General features: G+C 38.1%; 1 protein-coding gene across 3 annotated transcripts in view; it reads left to right on the top strand.

Moving 5' to 3' along the window:
• Nucleotides 1-17,800, top strand: part of LOC137579290 (uncharacterized) — a 30,100-nt gene extending 12,300 nt beyond the window's left edge. The window contains exons 1-4 of one of the 3 annotated variants that reach the window (XM_068293009.1): nt 15,116-15,260; nt 15,541-15,878; nt 16,236-16,961; nt 17,041-17,800. In XM_068293009.1, coding sequence (XP_068149110.1) covers nt 15,716-15,878; nt 16,236-16,961; nt 17,041-17,552 — 1,401 coding nt within the window. In that variant the 5' untranslated portion in view covers nt 15,116-15,260; nt 15,541-15,715 and the 3' untranslated portion in view covers nt 17,553-17,800. Of the gene's footprint in view, nt 1-15,115; nt 15,261-15,417; nt 15,879-16,235; nt 16,962-17,040 lie in introns of those variants that run through there. The other 2 variants (XM_068293010.1, XM_068293008.1) reach the window with 2 other exon arrangements.
• The last annotated feature ends 333 nt before the right edge of the window (nt 17,801-18,133 follow it).

Genomic DNA, 18,133 nt, shown 5'->3' with positions numbered 1-18,133 from the left:
AAATGGGAAGAGAGGGAAGCCGAGAGTAGAGTAGTGTGTACCGGGGTTCAGGTAAATCTCAACATCCTCATATCTGTAATGTCAGCGAGAGCGAGAGATAGAGAGAGCTCCACTCACCCTCCATCCCTGTGTGAACATAAGAAAAATCTAAGCCAGAAAGAAAAGAAAACTCGAAACCACAACAGCCGAGATGAAAATTCAATAGAAATCTTTTTTTTTTTTTCTTTTCTACAAAAGACAAAAACAAGTTATAAAGAAAAGTTGCCAAGCAGTATGTGTGTGTGTGTGTGTGTGTGTGTGTGTGTGTGTGTGAGTAAAGAAAGGCATTGTCAGAGACACTTTAGCGGGCAGCAGCGCGGGTAGGTGCTGAGTATATAGAGTGTGGAGGGTAGGGTTAAGGATAGAAGGGGAGGGAACAACATGGGTGAGATGGGGTTTGTAACTCAGTGGACAAAAAACAAAAAAAATTTGAGAAAAACCCTTCAGCGATTTCGTGAAAAATCCAATACCATCATCATCCATGGTGAACTCTCTAAGCCCTGTTGCACCTATTGTTCAAGTGCCCCTTTTGCTTACCTTAGCGTATTACTTTTTTTTCTAGGGGTGCCAGCAGCTTTTTTTTTTGTCATTCTTTCTCTTATTCTTTTCGCCCTTTTCATTCAGAGCTATTCCTCTTTCACTCTATTATTGATAGATTACAATTTCTCAACAAGTTTACAACAATTACCTTTTGTTGTCTCAAAATTCTAAAAAGGCAAAAATTTGCGTAACAATAATACAACAAAAAGAAACCCCCCAATGATTCCCTAGGTTAACTCAAATTGACGACTTCCATATACCCTATAATTGTACATATTTAGATAGAAAGCAAAATTTAAAAATGTTACAGAACAAAATGAATTGTTAAAAGAAAAAGAGAAAAAGTAGAAAAGTTAAAATTTGGACTTACAAGTTACTAGAACTTGTCTGCCTCTGGGAAAATTTTAGATTGGGATTTTAACTTAACTTGACCATATTTTTGATCAACTTTAACTTGTAGGGTATAAGAAAATATATATTCGCCATGCTGGATCTAAGTGCAACATTTATAGATAAGTATTTCCCAGGCTCGATACAAATTAATATATCATTTGCATGACAAAAACAAAAAAAAAAAAAAAAAAACAATCATAGAATATAGAGTTTCGCAATTCCCTTTCTTTTCCTTTTGATAGAAAGGGCCACCACCTCCTCTCCTTTATGCACTATCCCTTCGAGTATTTTTTGTTTCTTTTTTTATATTCTTCTTCTTCTTCTGCTTTTGGGTGTGTCCCTGGCAATAATAACAAGCATTGCCTGATTATCTCATGCAAGTTTTTCCACTATTTTCCTTTTTCGTTTCATTTATTTCATTTGTGTTTTGTTTACTTGCTGCCGCCTTTCGTCCTTAGCGAAAATTATGACGCAATTTATAGTTCTCGACTTTTACTCGGCCATTGTTAAGGGATTTTCGAAAAATGAAACGAAACGAAACGAAAAAAAAAAAAAAAGAAAGAAGAAAAGAAAAAAAGCATAACTAAGATTTATTTCCGGCTTTGTAAATTTTTGTTTACAACATATGCCGCGTAGATTTCTGCTGGCCCAGCTGGCCTGGTCTAAGTCCCGGTAACTTGGCCATCGGGGCGGGGCAGCAATTTACAGAAAGAAACAACCAAAAAACGAAAAAAAAAAAAAAAATAAATAAATAACGCGTTGTTTTGTTGTTTTATAACGTGAGAATCACAAACTTTAAAAACACGAGCGTGTGGGAAAAATATTAAAATTAAGTTGGTATAATTTTTTTTGTAATTTGCAAACTGGTTACAACTGGTGGTGGCAGAAACACAAACACACACGCACACACATACACACTCACGTATAGTGAGGTAATTCTCAAACAAAATGAAACCATCCAAAAGTGTCTCACAATTGATTGTGTATGAGAGAGGTAGATAGAAAATAAAAGGAAGCCCCATCTAACACAACAAAAACAAAAAAGGGCTTGTCGAAGGTTAAGTCACAACTAGTTCAATTAACTACATACATATGTACATATGTATGTATAGGTCGGTTATGATGATTGCTAAGATGAGGTAATACCATTAAAAAAGTGTGCCGAAATTGATTTTAAAAACAAAGTTAGACAGAAGAAAATAAAGGCTAGGCAAGTGCAATGGGCAAACAACAAACAAAATTTCAATATTTTGGCATTTTTTATGGCTCATAAAAACAATTGGCATTCAACAAATAGTTAGTTAACAATGACAAACTTTAAAGCACTTACCTAAACTTTGTTTAAAACAAAAAAAACACTTTACTTAGATATTAATAGAAACTGAAATTAGTGAAATATGAAAATTTAATTTAGTAAAGAAATAGATCCTAGCAAATATATACACGATCTCTGTTTATTTTCTTTACTTCCAAGAAGACCAAACAGAATTCAATAGAAATGATTTGATTCTGTTCGATCGTTCTTCTACAAAGTAATTCGATACCAAAACAAAAAAAAAAAAAAAAAAGACAAGAAATCTTATACTTGTAGAGGGAGTCTACTTCTTCTCATTAAAATTACTGGAAATTGAATCTACTTTCTATCAAAAAAAGAACAAAAAACCAGTATTAATAAGGTAACGTAAGACTTTTTGTTTAATACAAACATTAGAACATTATAAATATTTATACTTTCATCTTCGTTTCGTGAAACTATACAATTATGCAATGATATATGACCATAAGTTTATCTTAAAAATCATCGAAATCCTAAATCAAAGCCAGTCATGACATTTACCTACAAAAAATAAATAAAAACCTCCATTTATACATATATAATTTAAGTTCTTTTTTATATCCTACAGCGGCAATGTTATAACTTCTTACATCATTTCATTACTTTGGTTTTTTTTTTTATTTTGTCTCCGTATTTCATTTCCTCAATTCACCTTTTGACCCAGAGTCATATCTTTTAGCATCGGCCAGTGGGCAAATTTGCTGAGACTCCAAGACAAAAAGGCAAATAAATACGAGTATCTATAAACATAAGAAATATCAGAAAAGTTATAATTCATTTTGCAAATGTCTTAGGCCACATTGCCATCATTTTTGAAAATGATGAAACAATATTTCATCTCAATAAAATATGAAAAATTATGACACTATAACCCAAAAGTCAGTCTTTGAGTCTTTTTTTTTTTTGTTTTTCTTTTTATCGCCTTGCCATAATTCAAATGCCTATTTCGAACAAGTTGCTTTTGTCGTCGTTTCATTTCAAACATTTGTAATTCAATACCCAGAACATAAAGTGCAGAAGATATATGTATGAATATACATACATATATATATTGTATGAGTGTGTCAGTTGTTTCTATGTAAATATTATACAACAAATTTATGATTCTTGGCCCGATTTCTGATGTCAACAAAAAATTATAGTTTACAACTTGCCTGACCTTAGCGCGCCTGCTGTCAACCAAGGAGGGGGGCAATTTGTAATGTTGAAGGAGATGCTCATATATGTATGTATGTACAATATATACAATATTTGTATAAATGTATGTGTGGGCATACGTAATCATTTGACACAATGGTTGATCTTTGTATTTGCCGGATTTAGAGTCTGGCATACATATTGCGCTTGAATGTTCCTCATTAGAAAATCTTGTAAATTCAAGTGGAAATTGTACTTTAATTAGGGCGGAGCGGAGATCATGTACAAAGTATGAGAAATACTATTCAATGGCAAGCCATTTCTATAAGATCACTTAAATTCATCAAATTAACACTTGCTATCACACTTGTTAGGGCACTAAACCAAATGGATCAATCAACTTACCAAACTTACTTTGACCAGTGTCAAATTCCTTGATGGGACTGCTGCACTTAGAGAAAAAAAGTAATACTTTCGCCTTCTAGTATATCAAGATGTGCCGCTTATCGATAATAAAATCAACTAATTGAAATAGCCATTTTATTGATTGTTATCCACTTAAAGTCAACATTTTATAGTCTCTTTTGGTGTTCTATTTCCAAGAGTTGCAGTGGTTATCGATTAAGACAAGAAAATATTGTCGATTATAAAGCAGACTAAATAAACTAATTCCATAATCGATTTGATTGGATCTTAGCCACATAAGACAACATTATATATTCCATTTTACCGACCTATAATATATATTAGCTGATCTATGTAAAATTGAAACTTTGTACTCCATTTTCTTGATCTACTTCGATAAATATCGATTAATACTAATCAACATAAACGAACTTTCATGATAAATGAAACTTTGAAAAGACTTACCTAACATTAGATTAGAATTTGAAAAAAAAAAAACCATTCGCAACTTACATATATCGCTATTTATATCGATTTCAATTCTAATCAAGGTACCGTCGATATAAATCGAGCCGTTTTAGTCCTAAGCTCTAGAATTTTGTTTTTAAGCTTTTTCAATATGCTTTTTCTTTTCATATATTTAAGCTTTGAATGCAGTAAAGTTGCTTTGCTAAGCTCTTAAAAATTTGCAAGATTTTCATCAAATTCTAGGTAAAAAAAAGGATTCAGAATCATTCAATTCACAGAGCTGTAGAATGATTGGAACATAAACTTTAAATCTAATCAGATTCTGTATATGTATCTAGGTAGAATGCTATATATATTAATTTTCTACATAATTTCTCACTTAGTTAGTTAGCAAGTAGTTCCACTTGAGTGTAATAAATATGTTGCCAAGCGAATTGAAAATAAATATTATTTCAATTTTTATACGCCTCGATTGCCACTCATACTCCTCCACAATACTTGCTGGCCATCTCTTTGGTAGGAGAGTGTGCAGCACATGCTGTCGACAGACAGCCAGGACGGACAAACAGAGGGACGAATGGACAGATCAGACAGTCAGACAGACAGACAAACGCACAGGCAGTCTCTGACAGACAAACTGCATTATAAATCATCTTCAGTTGCAGCAGCTACAAGTTGCAGCGGAGCGCGTTGCCGCCGCGCACTTTGCCACATGCTGCCAAATGTTCACTTTCATATATACACAAACATATACATATATATAGAGAGAAAGAGAGAGAGATGAAGAGAAAATGAGATGAAGATTTTTCCTTATTCTTTGCCGCATTTTCCTCTATGCGCTTCACTGGCATATCCAAAAATATGAAATACCCGTTTTTCGGTTCTTTTGCTTCTGCCTTTTCGGTTTAGTTTTCTGGTATTGATGTTTGCCTACGCCTACACCCCCCACACCTACTTTTACATACACACACACACACACACACACACTCCAATTCCCCTCTGTCTCTTTGTCTCTTTGCCATCCTTTGATTTATGGGCCTAGTTTCCAATATATAATTATGTTGTTTCTATTTTCGAAAAGATTTCTGAACAAAAATTGAAATATGTACATATGTATATATTTGAGAAAAATTGTCACTCTCACTTTTTGAGAGGACTAAGCTAAACTGAAGCCAGCATTCTATTTTAATTAAAAGAACAAAATTTTAAGTCAAAGTGATTTATGTCTCAATCTCTCGATGATGCACCAGCCACAATGTATTGAATTGAAAAATTTGTTGAATGCAGGGCGGGGGAGCCATTGAAATTATTTTGGTTTTTGGCTAGAATTTTTACATAATCGTGCCTGTGAACTGACAAGTCATTGATTAGTTCAACAAATGAGAGACGCTACAAAGATGGAATAGAATGGTGGGCGAAGGAAACATATTTACTTTAGCTTTTGAGTTTAGATATATTGTTATTTAGATTAACCAAAGTGCTGAATTTATTTCTAGTGAATAAATTAATGAATGAGTGAAGGCCGCAAAGAAATATAACTTTAAGCTAGATGACCTAAATGAACGAATATTATCCCTGATGGAGCTAACTTTGAGTATTGCTTCTCAGAATTTATAGAGTACTTCAGGCATTGTGAGTATTTAAAGTAAACTGAGCTTAAATAAGTCCATTATCATGCATTGTTACAACAAACAAACGTTCGTCGAATGTGAATAAACATTCTTTTATTCTAATTTACATTACCTTTAATTGGTTTGTTTAAAGTTTATAAAAATTCATTAAAATGAGTACTTAGTTAAACAGTATTGAATCGTTTTGTCTAACTTTTGATGAGTTCTCGGAGTAATCGAAATTTTAAAAGTGCACTTTTCTATAGGATTATTATGGAACGCTAACACTGAATTTGAATTCGATTTCAAAACTGGTTTAGGTTGATTCTGGAAAATGTCGAAATCAGATCTAAGTGAAAATGCTGACTCAAAGACAGGTGAATTCCAAATACTGACAAACATTTCCCATTACAAAAGAAATTCTATTGCAATGTGAGAAGAAAAACAAATAATTAAGCGATTTTATAATCCCATCCAACTCTTAGTTAAGGAATTTATGAATTGAAGGAAGCACATTTAATGCAATTCCATGGCAAATGAGAACAGATCTTATCAAAAACAAAAAAAAAAAACTTCCTATGAAGATTAAAAGTTTGGGGGGCAATTATTGCGAGACACACAACGCAACACACACACACACAGAAAGAGAGGAGTGTGGCAAACATAACCTCACATAAATAAATCTGTGAAGTGTTGCGCATAAATATCTCGGCAACATGTTGTTATGCTTTGTTGCTGCCTCAGAGGATGTTGCTCTGGCTCTGGCTCTGGCTCTGACTCCGCTGTTTGCTGTTGCTTTAATTAAATGCTGCAATCAAGTGCGTAGCGCGATATTTCCAATGAAAAATATACGAAAAAGCAAAGGCAAGTGGAAAAAAAAGAAGACAACAACAACAACAACAAAAAAATGAGATATATACTATATAAAGTGGCAAAAGACGAAAACAACACAAAAATCAGAGTGATAGAGCGAGAGACGGAGAGAGAGAGAGAGAGGGGAGAGGAAAGAAGTAGTAGGATCATTTGGCCGCGGGCCCGGTCCGGTCCGGTTCGGCCTGGCCCCGGCACCGGCCCGGCTGTGCCTCATGTTTGTGCATTGAGAAAATTGTGTCCGTTGCACATTTGTTGACTTTGCCACTTGCCTGCGTGCGCCTTTCTCCTTCTCTACGTACCTCTCCTTGCCTTACATGTCATCTCTCTATCTCTCTCTCTCGTTCCCCCCTCTCGCTCTTCCTCTTCATTGGCTGTGTGCACCTCCTTTTCTGCACCTTCCCCCTAACCAAACGAGTGAGGCCCAAGTGAATTAAATTCATAATTAATGCGTTGCATGCACGCACACACACACACACACACACGCACACACACGTACACAAACATACTCGCAGCACGGACACGTAGCAGCTACCGTTGCCTCTTTGTTGCCTGACACGTTTATTAAAACTGATTTTCTTATTTTTTTTTACATTTTTCGTTTGCTTTGTTTTTTTTTTTTGCTTTTTATTTTGTATTTCTTTTGCCCCCTCTTGATATACATACATATACCTGCAGTCGATCCAACCGCTTGGTCATTCAATTTGCCTTAAAAAACTCAAAATTTAAGTTTTAAAATTAAGAATCTCTAGTTCGCTAGTCTTGGGAAAATTTCAGTTAGCTTCAGAGCTTTGTTTAGCTTTAGCTTTGTTTTCCAAAATGCTTTATAGTCGCTTATTTCATTAAAAAGAGCCCCTTAAAGTATGCAGTTATAAATAAAATTGTCTGAAACACTTTACAGAACTATCAAAATGTTTTTAAAACGACTTTATAGATTGTTTTAAGCGAAATTTTTGATTTCTAAGTGAAACTTTGTGGATCTGATCTACAATCTTCCAAAAAAAAAAAACCCAATCTGAGGCTTACAAATTCTATTGATCGATTGATTTTATATAGAGCATCAACTGTTCGTTATAGCGAGCTCTAAAGTTTGTTCTTTTTTTGTTTTTAATTTAATTTTTGGTTTTGTTTTGTTGCTGTTATGTTTTTGTTTTTAGTCATTGTTGTTTGGCTGCCTGCCTGCGCCTGCCTTTTTGTTGTGGCTCTTTTCGTTCATTTTGCTCCTTTACATTTCACATTTTTATAACGAATTTTGATTTTATGCCAAAAGCATGCAATTAGAATTTATTTCTTGTTTTCATTTTTTGATGCGTGTTTTGGGTCCCTCCCTCCTGTGTGTAATGCCAAGGCACGCAATACGAAAAACAACAATCACAACAACCTGAGAACGTACACGTCCACCTCTACCTCAACCAACCACCCACCCAGCCCGCCCATCCACTCAGTCAGCCCATGCATAAGATGTCATCCGGCAAAAACAAAAGCTCATCTAATCAAATTCTTTAAACGGAAAGTTTTTAAAAACAAAAGGATCTACTTCTAGAATGATAATCTACTTGAAGAATAGGCCCAAATGGGTCAAACTTGACCGCCAGGTGCGCTCAAGAGCACATCAGTTGACAAACAAAACAGCGAGAAGTCAAGAAAGAACGAAAATTTGATTGTCAGATAATCAATATACCCTAATGCAGGGTATATTAAAGATTATTATGATTATATAGTTTAGTTTGGACGGCCCCTACCCCCTTGTCATGATTTTCCATGGTCCAAAAGCATTTTATTAGTTGTGCAGCAGTTAAAACTCGATTAATGAATACAATTAGTTTTGTTTTTTTTTTTTGCACAAAGAAAATGAAGCGGAACACCAGAAGGGTGCAGCAAAAATAAAAAACTAAACCTAAGGCTAAAGATGATAAGCAAAAGGCAAAACAAAAACAGAAAAAAACAAACCCGGAGAGTTATTCCCAACGGGAAAACGACACGTAAAAATGCATTTAATTATAATTATTACGCTTTATATTTACTATATTTATCAACCTTCTTTCCACCTTCTCTTATGTTGCCTTTGGTCGCCTCCTCCTAGGTGGCAGCGGCTTACCTTGCTCCGTATTTTTATGCTCTCTTCGTTTGCATTTATTTTTTGTTCTTGTTTTTTTCATTTTTATTGCTGGTCAGCCGGGAAAATTATAGTAAATATAAATAATAAAACAAAGTGCATTAAAATGCACGCAAAGGCAGCCACGCCCACCGCCAACCGCAATTTAAATTGCATGGCACGCAACAGGACGCACGAGTCGATAAATTTTTCTTTTCTCTGTCCCTCTTTCTCTGGTGTCTCTCTGCCTCACTTTTGGTTGTACTTGTTTCTTTTTTTTTTGTTTTTTGTTTTTTGCGAGACTTTTCTATGGGTTCTACGAGTATTTGGTGCGTTGTCGTCGTCGTCATCATCATCATCTTCATCATCATCATCATTGAGGGAGGAGTAGAACGCGCGACGTAGGGGAAATGGCCACAGCCGCTTATTATCGCAAACTTAATTATTCAACAGGCTGACAAAATAGCAGAGAAAGGCACAGGATTGCTTCAGCCGATGTGTGGGGCGTTATGCAGTGGTTCAGAGGGGGTGGGGGTGTGGGGGAACTTGAAATATTCTATAATTTGTGCCTGGCAGACGGGTAAAAGTCATAAATTTTCCATACACTTTAGGCTACAACAGTCAAGAAGAAGAGACTAGTAAAAACCTACACGACTTACGTTGTTCTTCTTCATACCAAATGCGATGATATTCTTCATTCCACATACATATTTTACAACATTCAGTTATGCACGCTTTGAAGTGTCTTTAGTGAATCTCTGTACTCGCTTGTGTTGTTGGATTATCAATCATTCATAACAGATTATAGATTCACATTGCGAAAGTTTTATTCTTAGAACTCATGACATGACTCTTGACAATTAATTGGTAACAAGAGCATGGCCACTCCAGCAGCTTTCGCCAAGAGGTTTTCATTAGATTTGGGTGGGGCAGCAATTTCTTTATTTAATTTCTATTTTGATGTGAAATCACTAGGGGTTAAAACTCATTAATTCAAGCTGCTAAACATTAGTTAAACCCTTTTAATACTTGGGTTATAGTAATAAATTGATGTAAATTGAAACTTTTTTTTTTTTTATTGATTTTCACTGATTTTAGATTTAAGCTAAACAAAATTTGATATTTCTTAGTTTGATATTGAATCAAAGTTTAAGTAATAATTTAACGATGAGGCAAGAAGACTATTCGTTTTTATATTTTGTCATAAGAATTTTATGATGAATAAGTTTGTACATACATACATACATATAGGAGAAGCTGTTTTTATATCTCTTGCTGATATATGGGAATGGCGGCAATTAGTTATATACTTATATCCAATTTGGCTGAGGATATAATAAAAACCATCAACTAAACAATGAATTGGTCTAAGATTATATAGGATGACAATTTGGTGTACTGTTCAATTATTCAATGGCATGGACATTGAAAACTGTGATGGGTGACGGGGAGGGGGGTCAGGGTGGGGGTACAAATGGATAGATGGATGAGTAAGGCGGACCAAACGACGACGACCACCCACTGTACCAAAATGCCATATCTCTGCATTTCTAATGCGATTGTTAATGTTTTTAATGCCTGTCCTTTTATTGGCTACTGGAATCTGTATGTTAGTCGTCTCCCAATAGGCCACATAATGAACACAACACAATATAACAGCAACAGCAACAACAACAACAATACCAAGGACGGACCTTACCAAAACCAACTTTGTTATCTTCTTACTGGCGATGGTAGCAGAATGGAGTAGAGGAAGAGCTAGAGGGGTGCAGGCGGACCTCCTTTAATTTTTATGGCTGCATAAATGGTCCACTGTAATTTGCTAGATTAGAATTAATTTCAAGGCGCAGCAGGCTAGAGATACGCGTACTTACATTAGACAAAGTTCGACAGTAAAAAGTAATGTATCTCTCTGTGATGTTGGTTATAGTCATGGGCAGGGACGGTGGCGGTGGCGGTGTCGGTCACAGGGCCCATGTCAGGGGGCTCTCCACATCAATTGTCGTTGTTGTTTGTTGGTTTGGTTTTGGTATGGTATGGTATGGTTTGGGCTCTTTCTTAGTCTCCTCCAACCCATCCCATCCCTCTCTCACTCTCGCTCTGTCTCAGTCTGTTGTTTTGTGGGTCCAGGGGACTGGGCCTTTTGTTGGGATTTTATTTTCATTTATGCTTTTTAAGTGCTTCATTAAAATCGCGTATGGCAACCGGGGGCAGTCGGAGGAGACCTTTGTCAGCATCATCGCATAAAATAAAGAAAGAAAGAAAGAAAAACAAAAAAAACATCAAGCAAAAGAAGAAGCAAAAGAAGAAGCAAAAGAGAAGAAAAGCAGCAAAGAAGTATCTTTCAGATACATGTCCAAAACGCAAAGAAAGCAAACGAACCAATGTACGTATTTGTATATACAACGATGACGGTGAAAATAAATAAAAAGAATTAAATCCAAACATGTTTTTTACTCAGACCCCAAGTCGCAGCTTCAACTCCGGTTTTAAGCCCTCACTCAGTGTGTGTGTGTGTGCGTGGCAATAAGTGTGCCCCGTTCCTGAGGCAGTGCAAAAAAAAAAAAAAAAAGTTAAGTATCTTGTTGTTGTTACTGTTTTTTTTTTCTTTCTTTTTTTTTTTTTTTTAAGGTGCGCGTATAAAGAGGCCTTAACAGGCCATCCGAAGTCAGAGTCAAAGCCAGACCATGCAATCTCACTCACAGTGGGTTGAAAATCAAATATAATTTTATAAACTTCTCCTTGGAAATCAATGAAAACTGGAAGAAAAAACAAAGTTTTCTTTTAGTGCATTCGATTTGAGAAAACGTTTTATGGTTGCATTTCAAGGATGGAAACTATCATTCTATGCATTCTGTATGCTTTTGTCTGTGTCTTTAGACTGGTTAAACCAAATTATGCCTAAAATACATATATCAACTTTATCCAAGATTAGAAAAATAAAGAAATAGAGTGAAAATTTCAAAGTTTAATCAAAAAAACCTTCTTAAGGATTACAAAAACTGTAATAAAGAACAAATATCTTTGGAAAAATTTGGTTCGAAGCTTAACAAAGGTTCAAATAAAACCAAAGATGTTTTTCATTTAATCAAAAAACTTTGTTTAAGCGGGGCTTCAGGTCACTCTTACTGATTTATTTGTAAGATTTTAAATTCTAGGCAGCACAAAAGGTGAGCAGGTTGTCTGTATAGCTATTTCAAGAACCACCAAGTTCTATCATCAGCAGACTTCGCTAAAGAATCCACAATTGTAATGGCCATACCATATCTTCAACGCTAAAAGTAGTTGAGAATTCAAACTACATGAAGCGAAAAAAGAACGGCAATTTCATTTAGATAAAATTAAGTTCAATTTTGAACTACTGTACAGTGAGGCCAAAAGTTGCAACGACAAAGATAAAAAACAACAACAACAATGGCCAGAGAACAGCAACAAGACCCAAGACTGAAACAACTTCGGCACTTCCAAACTCCTCCAGCTCCTTTTGAACCGCATCTCCAAGCATACTCGTTGCCTCCAGTCCTCCAGTCTCCATGTCTTTTCAATGCCTGCCTGACTTTTCTGCCTGCCATGTGCAAATCACATACAGTAGCAAAAAATTTCGACAGTTATTTACGATTAGCACAAAAGATACGAGACATGGCATGCGCTGCGAGTTTGCCGGAGTTGGCGTTGGAGTTGGAGTTAGAGTTGGAATTGCTGCCAGTTGCCAGTTGTGGAGCTGGAGACGTAGTAGTTTTTAGCTAGAGAGAGAGAGAGAGATGGAGAGAGACATGAAGACCGATCAGCCAAACCGAGCCGTATGGACCCAGGGATATGCTACTGTTGAATCTTAGCCTCAGCGGGTGATGGCAACAAACAAAAAAAAAAAAGAAAAGAAAATAAAAGAAAAAAGATCTCGACCTGCATGCAGATACATACACAATGAGAGGCCAGAGAATTGACAATGGACAACTGCGACGAGCAGTTTGGAGTGGAGTGTTGGCGGTGTGGTTGGTCGGTAAGGGGAGAGGCCCCAGATTTATTTGTTTGCCTTTCTCTCTCTCCAGTGTTTCCCCTCGCCTCTCCCAACCCACCTGACATATTGTTGACCCATAAAAAGCAATCTTTTTTGCCTTAAATAGTGTTTTAGGTGTGTGACTAGTATCAAGACTGAAGAAACGATCGCTTTGCTTTTTCAGCTGTTCTACTTTCAATACAAAATCCGGCAGAGCTCAAAAGGAGTATACAGATATACAAGTTTATATATAATTTAACTGAATCGATAATATTGTCTTTTCTTTTTCCTATATTCTATAATTATTTGCGATTTAAAATATACATACTTACAATTTGCCCTCAATTTGAAATGAGGCCACTGTACTTAATGGGCGTTAAGCAAATGCAAGCCAAGAAGGGCAATAATTGTGGTGGCTAATCAATGGATGATAGTAATATAAGCAATCCTGATGTGGTCTAGAAGGAATTTTAGCATTATTTATTCAAATCTGTTATACTGAATCGTTCTATTTGATAAATTTTAAATTTTTCTCTTGTGTTTTGTTGACTTTTATTGTATTTTCGAAATATATTTTGGGATTTACAATCTAAAAGTACATATCTATGTAAATGTTTATATCGACCTATTAAATTTAGAATAATTTTCAACCTTTTTCATCTCTTTATACCCCCCAATTAGGGAATATTTGAGATGGTCAGCTAATTTATAAGACTCTTTGAGACTCTCTAATAAGACCAACACTACTTAATATACTTACTTTGCCATTGAAAGAGTCCAGTCAAAAGAATATGCATTTTCAATATATTCCATTTCTGCATCCCACAACCACAGCCTTGAACCAATCTAAAATTTGGGACTTAATTGAGTTGTTTGCATATTCATTTATTTTTATAAGTTAACCAGTTACACATTTCATGTCATCTAACACCCTATTAAAAACTGGACTTACCCTAACTTTGGCAATTGTCTATGTAGATATTTCATGGGTTTATGTTTTTTTTTTGTTTTTGTTAGGCGATTTTCTCGCCTACTAAAAGTGGATGGCTGTTTTTGGGGTTTTAGATTGGGTTAAGTTCGTTACAATGCTGTATAGTTGCAGTAGTAGTAGTTGTTGTTGATATACCTACATAGTTGCAGTCACAGTGTGTGTGTGTGTGTGTATAAATAGTGGGTTCATTGCACGTAGCAACACTGGGCAACCGGCATCAGCACCGACGCTGGCACTGGCACTGGCACCGGCACCCAAAACCAGCCGAACCCATTATAGCAGCTGCCCTCCCTCTCTACATTCACTCCATCCCTCAGGCCACGCCACCCCCTCTAAGCCACCCACCTTGTCTCCCATGCTCAACGAACTGGCTGGCTGGCTCGCTTCGCTTTGGTTGCGTGTTCGCTAGGCGATTTGATAGTTTTTGTAGTAGTAGTTGTTGCTGGTGGCTGGATTGCCTGGACAGGCCTCTCTAGCTCCCCACCAACAACCTAGCTGCCTGGCTGCCTGCCTGCCCCATGTGGCACCCTTGGGGCCACCCTTTTCTATATATTTTTTTTGCTATACTACGCTTCGTTTTCGTCGTCGTCGTTGTCGTTGTCGGTCATCGTGCATTTTGCTCTGTTTGCTGGCTTGCATTTTACTCTGCACTCGGTGCTGCTCTTTTGTTTCGTGTTCGTGGTCGTCGTCGCCGCCGCCGCCGCAGTCGCCGTCGCCTGCGTCGAGGAGAGTAAAGCTTCTAATGCGGCGCGTACACAACAATCCTCCCCTCCCTCGGTCACCATCCCCCCTTTGGGCCACCCTCATCTGGCTTGTCCATACCCCTTTTTGCCCGTGACCGATGCCGACCGGCTCCAAGTCAACCGATGCGACCCACCTCCACCGCACCACGCACACACACACACTTAGACAGAGTGTAGTGTAGTAGAAGAAACTCTCTGTCTGTGGCTCTGCCTCTGCTCTGTTCGTTTGGGGCAGCAGTCAACGTCGACGTCGCTGTAGTTTATCGTTGCCTTTCTTTTGTGCTGCCATCGTCGTCTCGTTTACTTTTTCTTTTTTCTTTCGCCTTCTTTCTTGTGCCTTCTTTCTGATTGTTGTCGTTGTTGCTGCTATTGCTGCTGCTTTTTTCGCTTTTTTCTTTTTGCATCTCACTGTCTCTTTTGCCTTGTTGCTTTTGTCTGTTTTGTTGTGTTTCTTATGGTAGAGCCCCACAGCTCCACAGTCGCCTCTGCCGGCGTTCACTTCGCCGCCCCCGCACCCTGCGCCCACCCGCATTACGGTTACGGACAGAGCCCTGCACCTCGTTCGCACCAGAGACACAGAGACTGACGTCGACGTCGACGTTAGCTGCTGTTGCCGAACTGTTCTTGTTGTTGCTGGTTGTTGCTTTTGCCTTGTTTTTTCTGTTTTTTTTGTGTTTTCTTCTTTGGCTCTGTTGCTTTGTTGCTGTTGTTTTGCACATTCTGTCTGGTTCTCTCTTCTCGCTTGCATTTTGTGTATCTCATCTCGTGTGCGCTTTCGCCGCCTTTTTCAATCTCTCGGCATCGTTGACGTCGCCGTTACCGTCGTCGTCGTCGTCGTCATCGTTTTCTCTATTTTCCCCAATCGCTTTTGCCTTTTCATTTTCAATTCGCATATTTTTGCAAACTCTACTTTCAGTTATTCGCCGATAATTGATGTCAAAGGACGCAGTTGGTTGAGTGCTCCGCCGCTGCCCAGAGACATTCTCATCTCGACGCCCTGCACCACCGCTGCACCACCACCACCACTAGCATCTTCTTATTCTTGTTCTTCTTCTTCGTCTTCATCTTCAACATAACCTGTCTCTCTTATCATGCCCAAAGAGGATCCATTTGTGAATCGGGCTCAACTATTGAAGGCCATCAAAAAGTATCCAGAGATATGGGATTCAAATAATAAGCTTCATATGTGCCGTAGCGTCACTTCGCCCATGTGGACAGAGATCGCTGAACAGTTTGGCGGTCATGTTCCTACAGGTGAGTGGTGGGATGATAGGAAGGGGAAGATGGGTTGGGTTCTACGTTAAGCTTCAGACTTGAGCGACGCTTTCGCTCGTTCACGTTTTCTCTCAGTCTCTGCCTCTCTCTCTTATCGGTTTTCGCACAATGCTTTCTTATTCTTTGGGCTTGAGTCTCTCTTTTGACCTTACTCTCTCTGCTTCTCATTCGTTGGCTCTCCATCTCTCATTCTAAACAATGCCAGAATTGATTTTAAGGTGGGATTCTTCTGACCTTCTCAAGGATCTGCTTTAAGTACATAGATCCTATTCAGATTAGAATCGTTTTACTATCCTTATGTCGTTTGTTTATTCCTGATTATGTTTTGTTTCTTAGTCAAACTCCAATCGATTTGGAGCCAGATGAAATATCACTACCATAATCTAGTACATCGCCAAATATTGCACAAGGAGCGCTTTAATACCAAATGGGAGCACTTTGAGCCAATGTCCTTTATGTACAACATAACCGTATCAAAGATTGTTGGTGCTCAAAGTAACTCTTCAGGCAATTCAAATGATTCAGCTGGCTCTTCTTTAGAGGATCAACATTCCACTGTTCAACCACAATCGCCAACAACAACTACATCATCATCAGCAGTAACAGCAGCGTCATCATCAGGAACAGGAACATCATCGGGACGTGGTCGGCCCAGTGGAAGTTTTAGTTGGCTGCCACAACCGCCGCCACAGCCGCCCACTGGCGGAAGTGGTGGTGGGGGAGGCGATGCTACGCAATTGCCCCATCTGATTGAGCAGCAATCACTGACGACGACGCCAACGACAACGGGTGGCGGCGGTGGTTATACCGCCTTTACTGGTCTGGTGCCTCCGGCAGCCATCATGGTGGTGGCAGCGGCAGCGGCGGCCTCCAATACGCCCATACGTAAGTTGGGACGGCCCAGTTCATTGCACAATAGCATGCGGGGACGGATCATTGATGCCATCAAGGCGCGACCAACCTTATGGGCGGGCAGGCAACAGCGCCCTGAAAAGGGTCAGGGTCAGAGTCGTACATCGGCCGTGTGGAAGGAGGTTGCCATTGAGATGGGTCTGACGGCGAGTGAGTTTTCAAAAACAAAACAACCAAAAAGAATTCACATAATTCATCTAGCACAACCGCAATACTTTACCCCTTTTAGCTCTCATGCAGACTCGCTGGTCGATCATTAAGCAACGTTATGTGGATGAGTTACAAAAGGAGCGACATTCACAAGCTGCCCATCAAGTCTTTCGCTCCAATTGGGAGCATTTCGATCGCATGTCCTTCATGCGTGACATTCTGCTCAAGAAGGTGGATGAACGTGAACAGACACGCGAACATATACAAGAGATGGTCAGTGAGCAGCAGCAACATCAACATCAGCAATTGCAACCATTGCCATTGCATTTGCAACATTATCGCCCACCACCAGGCCTAACAGGATTAGCCGATCATGCCCAGGATATGCCAATTGGCCTAGTGCAACATCAATTGTCATCCCAGCACCATCATGATATTCATCATCATCATCATCATCCATCATTAGGTCTGCAGCATTCACATGTTGGAGGCAGTACACGACGTCGTGTTAAACATGAATCTGATCTAGAATGGGATCCCTTTGAGATGATCCTTCACGTCCATGGCAATGGTGAGCCGGCTGCCAATTAAACTAAAGACTGATCAATGGATGAGAAAGAAAAAGAGAGAGAGAGAGAGAGAGTGACAAGACCGTGTCCCCCCATCATCCATGCAAACATAAAACGTCGAACTGCACTATAATATGTATACTTACCACATGAAAGTATGTCATAAAAAAAACCTAATTAATATCAAACATTTTTTTTTTTTTTGTTTTTTGTACTTGCAATAAAAATACTTGATATAAAGTTATTAAACTTACTTTTTTGCAATCAAAAGTCAATTCACATTTCAATTAGTCTCATGGGGGGGGCAACTAAAGGCACTTAAGTGATATAAAACGATGAAAAATCGGCTATATATAAAGATATAACTTTGTTTCCAAGCTGAATTCTTGAGAAATTGCGTTTGTGTGTGTCTATAAATAACCCCCAATGGATTTCAACTAAAGTTCTGGGACTTTTTATACCATACACCCATAGGGTGAAATGGTATATTAAAGTCGCCAAAATGTATGTAACAGGCAGAAGGAAGCTTCTCCGACCCTATAAAGTATATATATTCTTGATCAGGATGAATAGCCGAGTCGATCTAGCCATGTCCGTCTGTCC

The sequence above is a fragment of the Drosophila tropicalis genome, unplaced genomic scaffold, assembly GCF_018151085.1.
Source record: "Drosophila tropicalis isolate 14030-0801.00 unplaced genomic scaffold, ASM1815108v1 contig_694, whole genome shotgun sequence".
NCBI classification, from domain to species: domain Eukaryota; kingdom Metazoa; phylum Arthropoda; class Insecta; order Diptera; family Drosophilidae; genus Drosophila; species Drosophila tropicalis.
This window is presented reverse-complemented; position numbering and strand designations above follow the sequence as displayed.